Source organism: Styela clava, chromosome 8, assembly GCF_964204865.1.
Source record: "Styela clava chromosome 8, kaStyClav1.hap1.2, whole genome shotgun sequence".
NCBI lineage: Eukaryota > Metazoa > Chordata > Ascidiacea > Stolidobranchia > Styelidae > Styela > Styela clava.
The window spans coordinates 10,731,410-10,746,169 of NC_135257.1; the positions used below are offsets into that span (position 1 = coordinate 10,731,410).

At 35.8% G+C, this 14,760-nt stretch overlaps 1 protein-coding gene across 2 annotated transcripts in view; it reads right to left on the reverse strand.

Annotated features, from left to right (window-relative positions):
* Positions 1–1,540: 1,540 nt before the first annotated feature.
* LOC120346225 (transducin-like enhancer protein 4) overlaps positions 1,541–14,760 on the reverse strand; it is a 37,525-nt gene continuing 24,305 nt past the window's right edge. For both annotated transcript variants that reach the window (XM_039415927.2, XM_039415926.2), the window contains exons 9-20: positions 9,737–9,835; positions 9,007–9,131; positions 8,503–8,645; positions 8,043–8,131; positions 7,722–7,827; positions 7,390–7,642; positions 7,025–7,253; positions 6,190–6,375; positions 5,950–6,077; positions 5,036–5,230; positions 4,272–4,452; positions 1,541–2,865 (exon numbers count right to left, since the gene is read on the reverse strand). In XM_039415927.2, the coding sequence (XP_039271861.2) occupies positions 2,761–2,865; positions 4,272–4,452; positions 5,036–5,230; positions 5,950–6,077; positions 6,190–6,375; positions 7,025–7,253; positions 7,390–7,642; positions 7,722–7,827; positions 8,043–8,131; positions 8,503–8,645; positions 9,007–9,131; positions 9,737–9,835 (1,839 nt within the window). In that variant the 3' untranslated portion in view covers positions 1,541–2,760. The remainder of the gene's footprint in view (positions 2,866–4,271; positions 4,453–5,035; positions 5,231–5,949; positions 6,078–6,189; positions 6,376–7,024; positions 7,254–7,389; positions 7,643–7,721; positions 7,828–8,042; positions 8,132–8,502; positions 8,646–9,006; positions 9,132–9,736; positions 9,836–14,760) is intronic.

Sequence of the window (14,760 nt, forward strand, 5' to 3'; positions counted from 1 at the left end):
TCCAAAATAAACTTGTCGAGTGCCACACTACGACACTATAATGACCAATAACTATTTACTGGAACAATTCAATGTTCTGAAAAACTACTGCTTTGAGGACAAATTTGAAATGTTGGGCTGCAAAGGAGAAATAGCGATGTCGATCACTGTACGTGCTTGCAAATTCACAAATACTGTGCGAATTTATAAACTTGTCGGTGTTTGTCCCACTAAATATTAAAAAAGCTAATGGTAGCCTATTAACATATATACGAATGCAAAGCGTTTAACACAATGTGAAAGCAGACATTAACAGTATGTATTTGTTATCAGTTTCTGACAGAACAAGGAGCTATACATGCGTGAATAAACATACATATTTAAATTATTACAACACTTTATTGCAATCTACTTTAACACTAAGATTTAGATTTTATCCATCTAACCGCTCGCTATCCGACGTAATCATCTTCAGCTAGGCCTACTACCTTCTGATACTCGGGCCACGACCTAGCTTCGATACAGTGGCGTAGCAAGACTCTCGTGGCCCCCCCCCCCCGCAAAAATATTTCGTGGGAATGACCCTAAAAGCTCTTGGACATAAGCTAAAACAACCCCTTTTTTATTTCGTCAGAAAGCTTAACATGTCGCTATTAAAAGGCAATGGTAACCTAAAATTTGCCGTTTATCTTGTTTACTTTAATTTTTTCCATACTTGCTTCCTCTTCTGCCCTTTTTCTGTGTTTCTGTGCGCCACTGAGAGGTTTTGCTTTCGACATTCTGACAGCCTTCGTGATTTTGCCGGTGCGATCAAACCACAAGACGACGAAAATCGACGACTTCCTGGCATTGTTACGTAACAAAACGATTTGAGCAGAACTAACATCAACGTTATGAGATGTGCATTACTGGTTTTGCAATGCAGCTTTTGGTTTTGCGGCTTAAATTTCCTAATTCTAACCGCTTGGGCCCCTTTTCGTTGTGGGCCCTCCCGCGACCGTGGGTTTTAATGTGGGTTATTAGAATTTGTTAGAAATACAAGAATTATTTTTACCAAACCATTCGCGCGCCACGTTTGAGCTTATATCGTGAAACATTGGGCACGGGTGCCCGGCTTTGTGCACCGCTGTCCTAGAGAGGCGATGGCCCAGTTTGGGAAGCCACTTTAGCTGAAAATATTCAGTAGCCTACTTGCAAGCTTCTGCTTTCTATACTTTGATAAATCTTTAAAAAATGTTCCCAAGGTTAGGTGATGTATATGTGGAGGACTCTTCTTTAATGCCCACTGTGCCAGATATGTCTGCTGTGCCGTTCAAGGGGGATTTCAAACTGTTTTGAGACATCGCCTTTCCAGAGGGATTTGTTCGTTCTAAAAGACCACTATTCTTATAAATTTGAAAACTTCTGACTTGTATAGTCCATCTCTTTCACAAACTTGTGCTTTCAAAGCTAACTATTCGAAAAACTTCTGACGGATGTAGATAACGAATACTTCCCCCTCCTACATTTTTGACTAAACATACATCTAATCGTATTTCAAACATCAGTTTTCACATTTATCAACATGAAATTTATTAAGAAAACTACGATTGATGATAATGACATAAAGACAAAAACGGAACATATGGGTCTTATTACTTCCGAAGACCTTCAATATTTTTGACCAAAGTTTCAACACTTGACTCAAGATGGCGCAGTAGAGTATAGAAAAAAAGTCTCCTCCTCGAGGTCGATCCATGGAGACATTCATAATACAAAATCGTTAATAATTAGGTCGAATGGAGTTAAGAATTCCTCAAACATTGTAAATTCAGTGTGTGTATAAGTTTCAATTTCGGTATGAATATATACGTCAATAGACTGAAACCAACCCAATAAGCTTGGCAGACCAATCGAATACAAAATGCAACGAAATCATTAGCGCTTTCAGAGAATTGAGAAAATGTTTACGATATCAAACGAAATTCATAATTCATTCAGTGTGATTGTAATTATTCATATGGATATCAAGAGATGCTACAATATGTCTATTTGAAATGGATCAAAATAAGGCTGTAACGTGGAGAAATCATAAAACTTATTCTGATATTTCTAAAAGCATGCTAGGAAATATTAAACAATTATCATGGTACAAATTGTTGGAAGTTGTTCACAGTTTACATGGTTTCTACCAAACAATTAATTAATCAATAATTAAATTAAAATGAATATCAATTAATAATTATAATAAACAAAATCGTCAAAGTCTCCAACACGAGTAACAAAAAAAATCTACGGAACACTATAAATGAAAAATTAAAGATAAGAAAAAAAATTCAGTTGATTTGTCTTGAAATATTCTTAAACATCGTTCATTGTTGATGAATTGTTTTGAATCATGTAAAATTAACCGGCCAATCAATACATTTCAACGGTTTTTATCTGGTGGTCGCCTGAATATTACAACAACTAACTCCATACAGTTTATTACGGTTTTATGTTGCAGAAGTCTATATGACAAAGTCAATAAGTTGTGGTATACAACAAGAGATATGCTGTTCTCTATGATCTGTTCCCCAGTTGATTAGTTTGTGTGCAAAAATAGAAACATAATAACACACAAAAATACCGGTCAACAAAAGTGCACAGCGTTCATGATGTACGAAAAACAAAAGTATACTCGAACAATTCCAGAAAAATGTTGCATTACTACGAAATACAAAAAAAAAATGCAGTGGTCGAATAAAACGACCAAAAAAGCTAATTTGAAGATGGAGAAATAACCAAAATAACCATACGCAATCACAGCACTTCGTACAAGGTCGCTTTCTTGTCTCCTGATCCAGTGACGATGTATTTGTCATCAGATGAAATATCACAACTAAGAACTGATGATGATTCTTTCGTCTGAGAACAATATTGAATATGTGTTTAAAAATATTGGTATTCAAAATGATTTCGTCGCTGCTCGGAAATCAGTATTGGTTTCTCGTGTCTCCATTAAATTTTTACTTAAATATAATATTCTGCTTGTACAAAGAGTATTTTCAGTATGGCGAAAAATGAACTGCTGACTACTGATTCTAATTCTAGAATATTGCTTGATTCCAAGCGTGTTACCTGTGGAATAAGTGTGGGCACAATGTTTTTGAGACTTCTCTCAAAATCTGGTGGGTTGGTTATTTTGTTAACTGCTAGGTAGACTAATCTTTTCTTTTTGGCAAGACAGATACAAGGAAATAAAAAAAAGATAAACACAAGCTTTTATAGGACAAAAATTTTCCATTCGGCTTTGAATATTTGCCCAACAGTTATGTACACAATACATATACACACACAGACATTCATGTTAGCTTCGAAATTAATATCATGTGAACTACGACACACCTTACCGTACTAATTTTTAAGATAAGCAAATATACTTTACGCCACGGCTAACAATGCTGTTATGTAGAGGACGGTCTTAATTAAATATTTGTCTACGATAAGGGAGGCCGTTTGGTAAACACTTGTACGGGTAAATACACTGTCTAAAAACTATTTACTTACCTCTTGGAAGCAAAAATTGATGACTAGAACGGTATAATAAGCTTGAGCATAGGGCGGCACCTGACCCATGCATGAGGGGTGGATTATTCACATGATATCAATTTCGAAGGTAACATAAATGTCTGTGTGTATATGTATCGTGTACATAACTGCTGGTCATGTATATAGCTCAAAGTCATGTTGGGGTTCTTTGCTATGACGTATTTCATGCTTAAGTTGATTTGTTAAGTTTCGGTTAATTTTAATAATTGTACCAGTGACGATAATTTACATGCCGTGGGTTTCTACTAATTATTCTTTATAGTAAAACCCCGACTGGAATTTGAATATCCGGTGTGGGTTAGTGAGGATATCGAAATAATTCCAGAGTTATATCAATTAATAATAGCAGAAATCTGAATCTGGGTATCGTGGACATTGGGAGAATGGAAACACTGACATAGCTGCAATATGTTATCGCGAAAACTATTTACAAATTTAGCCATCGAGAATGGATTCTGATCATTGGATATGGATTCTGACGAAATTTTGTTCAACTATCGTTTCACTCTAGGTCGTATACGCATTCAGTCACGTAGAAACGAAGAGAGTTTGTTTAGCCGGTTGGTTCTTCAGCCTTCAACAATTTATCATTGTTATAAATAATCACGATAAAAAAGTATGATATGTTCCAAGTATCGTTTGTATATCAAAAAATATATTTTTCTGTCATAGTATTAAAAGGGTCAGACAATATATTGCGAAAAAAAACATTAAAATCTTACCTGGAAGAGTTTTGCGCCGTATGGAGTCCGCCAGGCATTCAATAGATTATCTTTCCCAGTGCTAACAAACCATTTCCCTGAATTTGCAAATTTGAGCGACAACACACAACTTTCGTGTAATTGTAATTGATATTTGTCAGGTTTTGACTCGTGTAAAACTTCAACCATACTGCTCTCCATGCTATAAATATATACATAAACAAGTTAAATTATAAATACACAGTAACCTAGTGATTCATAGATATTATTAAATGTAATTTCCAATCTGGTATAGAAGAGATAACCACAAATTCAAAAGCAATAATATGATTAATCACAAAAAAACACATATTACTTTCGGAGCTTATTTTGAATTATAAACGGTGTGTCGTACGCTTTTCAAGTTAGGCAAACATGTCTTATTCGACAAAACAAAGTACATTTTAATTAAGATAAACGTATACATAATTCTCAAATATCGAAAATAGTATTCCATCAGCAAACATTGTAAAACATTATTTCTTTGATCCTAATACAAAAATGTCTATCATTAGTAAGCCACATGAATCGCGGCTTAACTTACCAGATACAGACATAGAGGACAAACCAGGGATACTTGACTTCAAAGTACCAATTCATAATAAAACCATTTAAAGGAATAAATTACAAATGCATGAAAAATCAGGATGATAGGATGAACTACGTGATGTAATATTTATATGCCTTCTATTCTACAACTTTTTACTTTATTTATACAAACATAAAATCAATTCCACTTAACATACCCGACAGCAAGCCAGTCTCCTGATGGGCAGTATCCCAGTGAGAAAATCTGAGAACTGAATGTGTGTTGTCGCAGTTGTTTTCCCGCCGTGAGATCCCATGATCGTACAGTGTTATCCAAACCTCCAGTCCACAGTTTTGTACCATCTGGTGATATATCGATGCAAGATGCACCGTCCGTGTGCCCTTGGAATTGTCTGAGAATTTTAAAATTTTGTTCATTCATTGTAACTTGATTTTATGATTTAAGGAACGCAATATTTAAATTTAAAACATACTGAATGACATGATCGGTGCTAATTAGTAGTAGTCCATATGCGAACTGAATGTTGAAATTCCTCAACAGAAAATGAATTTGTCTTTATATCCTACTAAGCCTCAAGCAGGTACAAAATCACGATCAAAACAGCTTTATATCACGAGCTCTGAGCAAACAGATTAAAACGCTAGCCTATACGGGGTTATTGTTTATAAAGATTGAATTCAATAAATTAAACCTAGAATCAGTGAGGTGCCAATACGGAAGTGCGAGGCCCACAGCGGCCGCATAGTTTGCAGTAGCCTTAGGTGGTGCTGCTTAATGTATATAATAAAATAATGATGGTGTGTGAAATTTAAATTCGTATGACCTGACAATGAAGACCCACACAAAAAAGATATATGGCATCTTAAAATATTCATTTATATCACAAGGGAAGCATACAACCGAAACTTGGACATTATCACAGCTCAAAATTACGCATAATTCATTACATTCCAGCAGTTCACTCAACACAACAAGTGAATATTCAACAATGCTTTATGGCATGTCCTTGTAACGAGTTAATACTACAACGAGTCAATACAAATTATATACACATGGCACTCATCGTCATCAACTTTGATGCAAAGTATAAAAGTATATCTACTATGATACCTGATCAGTTTATGATTGTGTAAATCCCAGACAGCAATATTCCCATCACTGCAACAACTGAAACAAAATTTGGAATCTGGGCTGACAGCAAGAGCATAGCAAGCTGGTGCAGAACAAGGTAATTCGGCCTGAAAGAAAATTGATTGAATTGAATCCCTATGCATGGGAAACTGCATCCCTTTACTAATTTCCAGCTTCTACAGTTGAAACAGTAGTCAGACAAAAGAGATAATTACTTACTTTCCGACATGGTTTAGCTGCAGCAAGATCCCATATAGATAAAGTACTTGCTTCTCCGCCAACTAATAAAGTTCGACCATCTGGTAATATTTTACATGATCTTATATAATTATCTCGCTGCAGACAATCTAACTGAGATATTGGTTTTTGTTTAACGATAGGTGGTTGAGGACTTGTCCGTTTCATCTAAAATGAAGGATAAGGAAGTGTTATCACAATATCAAAATGTCAGTGAAACATTGATATCATGTGAAAAAATCTTTATTATATGTCAACAGTATTTGGTGAATTACTACACCCCGGGTTGCGAGTCATATCGAGTCATAGAGCATCGGAGTCTCAGTTCGATTCCGAGTCGGAAATCGAGTCAATCACTTAGCTAAGTAAATTAGACCTTGAGACTCCCCAACACTGTATTATTCTTTGAAAAACTAGCCAAATCGTCTCTTTTACAAATGTCAATAGATGTACATACTTTTTTTAGTTTGTCGTATGGGATATACAGTAGATGCTAAAAGGGCCGAGTGATTAGCATCGCATTGGGCTGACTAAGTGTTGCCTTCGTAGGTTGGATATCTAAGGTTCAATTATTGATTGCCCCAGGGTAGGCGCAATCACCCTCTCCGCGCACCCAGATGATAGATGGTAAATAACGTGAGGTGAACAGAAGAAAACAGAAAAAAACGTCCAGGTGGCTGATGATCAGGTGGCTAGAATGTATGTTAATATGCAAGAGAATAATTTGTTTGGACATTGTTTCGGCGAACTAATTGCGAACATTATTTGAGCCTTCTGGTTGACTAATTGACTAAATAATATAATTCGTTTCATATACCGCATTCTGTGGTAAGTCATTCATATCCCATATTTTAACGATTCCCTTTCCTCCAGTGTATACATGTCGTGTAGGATTGCTAACAGTCACGGCACACACAACTTCTCCGTGGTTCAGGATTAGGGCTTGTCGTACTCCGCGAGGAATTCCTGGCCCTGTCGTGGCATCAGGAGGGAATTGTACCGCTTGAGGAGACCTCCCTTCATCACTGACATGAAAAGCGTATGATCTGGAAAATAAGCCACAAGAAAGGATGATTATATTTGATAGCAAACAGTATGCTACAATAATTATAGATTTAACGAAAATTGAACTAGGTGCAAGAGGTGAATAGTTGGTGCAATAGGTGCAACTGTTTAACTTACATCTTAGACGAGTGCAGTGATCCAGAAGAAACGGAGCCGGGTACTCCGGAACCCGATAGCCGAATTTGAGAATGTGAATCAAACGGCATAGGTCGGGCAGCGGCAAGGTATGCTGCGTGATGTGCCGGATGAATACCACCTAATAGATTACTCTGTGCGCCAGTAGGGCCGGATCCTTCCGGTAGGCCGACCGGAAAACCGAAAGTCCCGTAAGATGACGTCACAGGTATACCAGGACGCAATCCTGGGTGAACTGTAATAAACATAAAAAAGTTGAAAATCGGGCACTTCAAAAGTACACAAGAAAACATCCTGTTTGTCCATCAACCTACTTATGTCTGGTTTTGTTGGAGTTACTCCAGGACTTGTGGTTGATAATCTCTGTTGTTTTGCACTGCTCGGTGATAAGCTTTGACGTCGTTTTGGACTTGAAGGTTTCTGCAAAAAAGTAGTAATAACGTTGTCATATTTAGGAACATTAACCAAATAACTAGTGCGGAAGTGTGCACCAATGACATGATTTTTGTGGGTTTCAATAAAATATCAAACGAAGAGATTAGTGAAAGAAGTCGAGAGAGCGATAAGGTCAGGAGAAATAGAAAGCAATAAGTCAGAAAAAAATAGTTGAACCAAGTTGATGCTCAAATATTTACCATGCTATCTTTGGTGCTTGTGAGTGAAATCGGTCCGTTCAAAAGTCCAGGTATAGGATTTGCTGGCTTTTTGAGTGATTTGCCATTTCCTTTCAAAAAATATTAATAACGTTTAAAAAAATAAAATTTCATAATGATACGAAAATTAAGCAAATATATGATTTACCATAGAATATCACACTAACATCTGCAGCGTGTATAATTGAATATTAGTGTCATCGAGAAATCAGCAAAAAGATAGATCCTTAGTTTAGATTAATCACATATCAGTACGTGCTCGCGCATGTAGCGTTATGGTCTAAGGCCCCAGTAAATATAAACCAGTGCATTTGTTTTCATAGTACTTAGTGACTTGATAAATAGCATTAGACCTTCACTCATTAGGTCTCTGAATCCTGTACCTAATTACAGAAATGGACATATCCCATGACAAAATGAACGAAAAAGACTTTCCTCCTACCGTTAGGTGACGAGACGCCCAATTTACTTGGTCCGTTAGTGAACGTCGGTGCAGAATTGAGAGGACTTGTGCTCGTACTACTCGTACATGCAGCTGTTGTGATAGGATGTGTGCTGGAAGATACAACGTTTTCACTCGGAGACCTCAAATAAAAATATGTTGTTTGAGTGATTGCATGGGAAAATCTAATTTTTTTTTTTTTTTTGGCTTTAATGACTACGTATGCTCGACAATAGAGACGTCTCCCTATCAAAACGCGTTTATCAGAAAAACATAGAAAATTAATATTTTCATTCAATGCAGATCTAAATCTTTTTAAGAAATACCATTTGTGATTGAAAAAACTGAATTGTTAGTTATTCGCTCATATATATATACTTATTATATATACGTGTGAAGCATATATATCAATTATAGCTATGATACGATTTTGACATTTTTGATTTCACATATATATATTTAACATTGCTTTCAGGCTAATGTTGGTTATTTTAAAATACTAACTTTCGTTCTCCATCTGAATTTTCATCATGATTGTTATTCGCGGGAGATTTCTTGTTGTCATCTGGTCCTGATAAATCATCTACAACAACATTCTGATCACTTTGTTCACCATCGCTAATTGAATTCTGAAAATATAAATGAAAATGATTTTTATAATTAATAAAAGATTACTACATGTATACGACAAAGTACTGTTGGGTACAGGCAGTAGTGGGATTCGGGGGATCGCGAGAACCAGTTTTTGGAATGTCGTGATCATCGGCGAACCCGTTCTTGTTTAGAGCGATAAGTTCGGCATGGCAAAACCTGTTGTTAGCGAGTTCGATACAAAAAAGAACCTATTTCTAAAACTTCCCATTCCTGGATACAGGTACAATGTGAATTGCAGATAACTAATGGTCAAATCTGTAAAGCAATAGGACCACAAAATGTGAATCTCATTTTCATATTCAGTGCAGACGATAGGACGATATTGAGGCGTACACCAAGAAAAATGATTAGGAACTATGCTTGAACGATGTATTGACTACCTCTAACATGCAATCCTAACGCAATTGTAAATATATTCCCTCCGACATTAACTTGTGTCTATGAATTCTATATTGAATTGGCGAGTATTTAGATGTAATGAAATTTTAATGCTCTCAATGAAATACGACCGACATATAATTTTAAAGTGGAATTGTTAATTAATTTGTTTTTTCATTTAACTTATGATTAGTTTGCTTACCTTTATTATGTCTGATTTTATCTTTTTGGGAGAGACTGCACCGAGTCTATTTTCCGTTATTGAGAGCTTGTCATTTGGTATAGTAGGTGAAGAATTATTCTGCAAAAAAAAGAAAGATTCAAGTTACGAATACTCATTTCGATATCTCTGCAAGTTTTGCATTAGCCATCTACTTTGAGTTGAATGACAAATACGCGTTTCCACAATAGGCAAGTAGCACTTGAAATAGCTCTTGAGGGGGTGAAGTTATCCGACGAAACAAAAGTTAAAGGAAGCTGAGTGGCCCACTGAAAGCCCTCAGTCTGATGTTGAAAGGTATACGGGAACGTTTTCCAAACAATGGCCAGAAGCAAAACAATGTTGTTCAAATTTTAAGAGACATGAAAAGCACTTGAAATTTCAAATTGCGATGGGAAATTATTCGTTAAGAGGATGAAAAAGAACCGATTGGACGACTTTTAGGTATCTATCTATAAATCAGATGCAGAATCGACCAAGAAAGGGGCAAGAAAAAATTCAAAATGATAAAAGCAAATTTCCTCACTCCCGTATTTGATCTAACATCAAAAATACATTTTAGAACCAAGCAACTACTCATCGCCGAGACGCATGCGGAAAATTTGGCCAATTTATTTTTTTTAATCTCAATAGGATATTCTGAGGGAATAAAAGGACGGAGAACCTACTTGAAAAGAGGCTCAAGTGACTATTTATCGAATAATGTCACCACATGTTAAAATAGTTGCCTAGAATGAAACAATTAAATCACACAGTACGTTTTGTTGATATATCTATAATTTGAATTCGTTTTTTCCATTTTCATAGTCGAATAATTTCTACACAATCTTCAAATATTGTTAAATAGTTTTATGCAATTGATTGAATTAAATTACTTTTTCAAATTATTGTATTTTTAGTCTATATTTTATTGAACGCAAACTGCCAGTTTGTGAGTGCACTAGTAAGAAGTAATAAGCTCATCTGACAGATTATATTTACGTAATATATTTAAGGTATCCATGGAAAAATATGGGCGGGTATGGAGCCCTATTATCAAGAGCTTTGGCCTTTTAGTAAGTGACTGTGGTATCCATATTTCCAATATGATTTTCTGATAATTTAAGAAAAAAATCGATTGACTAAGAATTACGGCCTTCGCCACGCCCATTCGAGGAAAAATAAATCACCATAACCATATGTACAGATGAACATATGAACCTCGTTTTCGAACATAAATAAATATGAACGCTGTGGAACCCGAGAAGCTAATTAGATCTTGAAGTCACAAGTGCTTTCACTTTAGTACCATTGATTGTGAAGTACACTCCAAAGAGATCGAATGGACCGTGATGTAAGAGGGAAAACCGCAATCCAAATTAAGTAAAGCGTTGCCTGCCACACGAGAGCAACGGAAATTACTGAACTCATTGTGCATTTGACTGTTGTTAAATATATGAATATTTCAAATTTTACTTTGTTTATATATTTAACTTAATGCCACGGGCAGTTTAGAAAAACTTCATCAAAAGACAATTGGATCATATGAAGAACCCCCCCAATCGATCGATCTCAGGCTGAATCATATGCAAATCCTCCCTCTCAACTAGATTTTGGGGGTCTCCCCCCCCCCCCCAAGTGGGTTTAGAGGGATGGATCTTCATATGATCCAATATGTCTAAAACTGTAGTTCTCAACCTTTTTTCTTTCGTGGATCACTTTTGTTGCACAATAATATCTGTGGCCCATCAATTATTTCATGTAAGGGAAAAACTACAAGAAGAACAGGAAAACTTTTGTCGCAATGAAGACACTTTCACTTTAATTATTGAAACAAGAAGAATTACCACTCGGTAGCAAAAACAGTATCATCATTCATTGCTACTACAATCAAAGTTTAACCAATTTATAGATAACTTGGTAAATAACTTGGTCATGGTCCACTGGTTGGGAACCAGTAATCTAAAAATTGTCTGTATCTGACATCAATGAAAAATAGAGTATATACGAATTCAAAAACCTCTTTCATTTGAATTTACTAAATTAAGATCCTGTGAGACTGACATGATAGACACTCGGAAAAATGTTATCAACAGTATAAAACACAGAATCGCCTGAAATGAAATTATTGTAAATTTCATCATTGGAGTGCAAGAAAGCGAAACGACATTTCGCATTTTACAGGTACTATGTTTATGCGAGTCTAATCGAGCGTCTAAAGTCAACAATGATATTATATGATGAAGCCATGTAGTCGTTAAGAGTAGTAACACCGTCCTCGTAATATTTACGTAAACCAGAATCCGAAAATGTATCGAGCAACTAAAAATATTCAAATCTCGAGCATTTGACAAAGATATAACTCATATTAAAAACGTCGTTTACTTTGCACTAAACTGGGTTTGTTACATTACAATCCGATCCGATGCTTTTGTTCTCAAAACTGCATCGAAATTCAAGTAAATTTCATCTAAATTTAACATAGTGATATGCTAAGAAAATATTTACTCGGCTGTATTTGTTGAACAACGTTTTCAAGTGGATGAAAGGATACAATAATTAGTTCGCAACCAATAGGATTGCTTATGCTTGTTTAAGTAAAAGCATCCGTTGAATGTATTTATTGGTTTAATAACAATTATGTCGTCAGTTCATAACAAGAGTAAGGGCAGAATTTACAAACTTTATACGTAACGTTTATCTCTGGTTTTCTATATTGTCATTTCCACGAATGCTACAATTTAGAAATAATCAATCCTAAATGGCCATAGAAAGAGATAACCCAACCTAGAACCTAGTAATGGTCGGTTTTTGATAGAGATCTCTTCAATTCAATTTGTATCATTTTCTCAACTAAAAAATCATTTTTGCCATAGAAAAATATGTAAAATATAGTTTTTCTCGAAGAAAAAACAGCATATCCACATAAAAGCATGCTCTGTGTTTGAACTTCAAGTCGGATAGTATGACTGTATTAAATGCATTTATATAGGCTACCAGCAGCACTTGATTGTTGTATAAATATTTCCGATAAAAAGACTGCTAATATGGTCATATGCTCAAATAAAACAATACGCGCGACTTCCGTTGGAAATTTAGCAGCAATGCCGTTATGCTGAAATGTTTCTACGTCAATAGGCGGAAACGTTGGCATAAAACAATACTAGAGTTCAATGGACAGTTCCAAAGGTAATAGAAATGACAAGATTTAAACAAATTTAAAGTTGTTCGGGGCAATCTAATATTTGATGCTACAATGGTTTCATTATTCACAATCGGATTTTATGCTCCTAAACTAGTAAATTGTAAGACGAAATGCCATGCTATTTTACTAGTAATTGTTACTATAATTCAAGTATTTCCAACGATCTGTTTGTCGCTATCAGTTTATACGCTAGATATTATGATCAAACACAGTAATGTAGGCAAACAAAGAGAGACTATATATAATATAGCGCGTCTTGAAACTATTGTTGATTTAATCTGGTATCTTCCCATTCAATTTTACGTTGACAACATCTTCAAACAAAATATCTTTCGTTGGCTTGAAAACAATTTACATGGAATATTGCTCAAATACCATTGTTTTAAGCTCGTACACATAATTGTTTTTTGCATTGCAAATTAAATGATTAGAACTTCGGTACCGCAGGCAGGCGATCTCGAATTCAATCTCCAGCAAACCACGGTAGAGGGGTGCAACACATGGGATGCAAAACGACTAACCAAAAAATTCTTTATTTTAGTGGCTTGCTATTTCACATCTATGTTTCCAGCAACTGTAACGCGTAAACATCTTATAAAACAAGTGACTTTTGGATACACAAAACAGTTTCAATATTTTCCACCCAAAAGATGATATATTATTCTACAAGACACAATTCTTTAAGTACAATGGCAGTGAACCCAATAAGTAGGATTCCGAGATCTGTGTTTTGTTCATATAAAAGTACTTGAAACAATTTGGAGTTGATTTTGATAGAAGTCAAGTGGTCTTGAAATAGCTCGAAAATAGGTGAAGCGCTTCAAACTCCACAAGGACTTTCAAGTTGAGCGTGACGACCAACAAACCCTACCCGAAGAGCCAAATATAATCCCAATTACAAATTATTTGTATTTGGCGGTCTGTTCGATCTTTGGCCGTTATACAGCTGAACAGGAAAATGGGGTATTTTCTATTATCGTAACAGGTCTGTGTTGAAACTTGAGCCATATAAAAGTTTAATTTTTAAACAAGATCCCGACCGAAAAAGAGAAACTGAAAATTCACTCCAGAATCAAATAAAGTTAATCGGTTTGGGGCGTGTTCACTAGTCTGCAAACATAACAGCTCAATATGGGTGAGATTGTGCGCGCAGGCGGAACCGGAAGTTTAACCGGTAATGCCATAATAGTTGAATTTAACGCTTTAGACCTGACACGGGCAAACTATGGCCCGCGGGTCAAATCTGGCCCGTTGTGTAATTCAATCTGGCCCGCCTGATGCTGCCACAACCAAACTAAAACCAAATTTAGATGTTTCAGCTAAAAATAGCTAAAGGAATTTGTTTAGATTGCTAGAATATCCTATCTCATACAATCGTACAACATATATCATTCAATCTAGGAATTATATTCACATAAAGTAAGTTTACCTAAAATTGCATTCCCGTACATATTGCCGTTACTCCCTCTCTACATCAAGTGACGACACGACGGTATATGATTGGTCATGTACAATAGTTCAAACAGTTGTAGATAATTAAACGTAGGTGAAGAATATACATTTTACCACAGTCAATTCCATTGGAAAGGGAATGGTAAATAAAATTCTTCACGATAAAACAGAACAAAGAACAGCAGGGAGGGACTCGTATACATACACCCACGAACCGCACAACGATAGGTGCCGGAACGTTGAGGTCGGCGGTTTATGTGTCTGGTGTATTTGAATTTGTCTTTCAACATGGGCGGGGTATAGCTGGTAGACAATGGAGAATTGACACAAGACGCATATTTCTGATAAAGCACATACTATCTATGAGAAT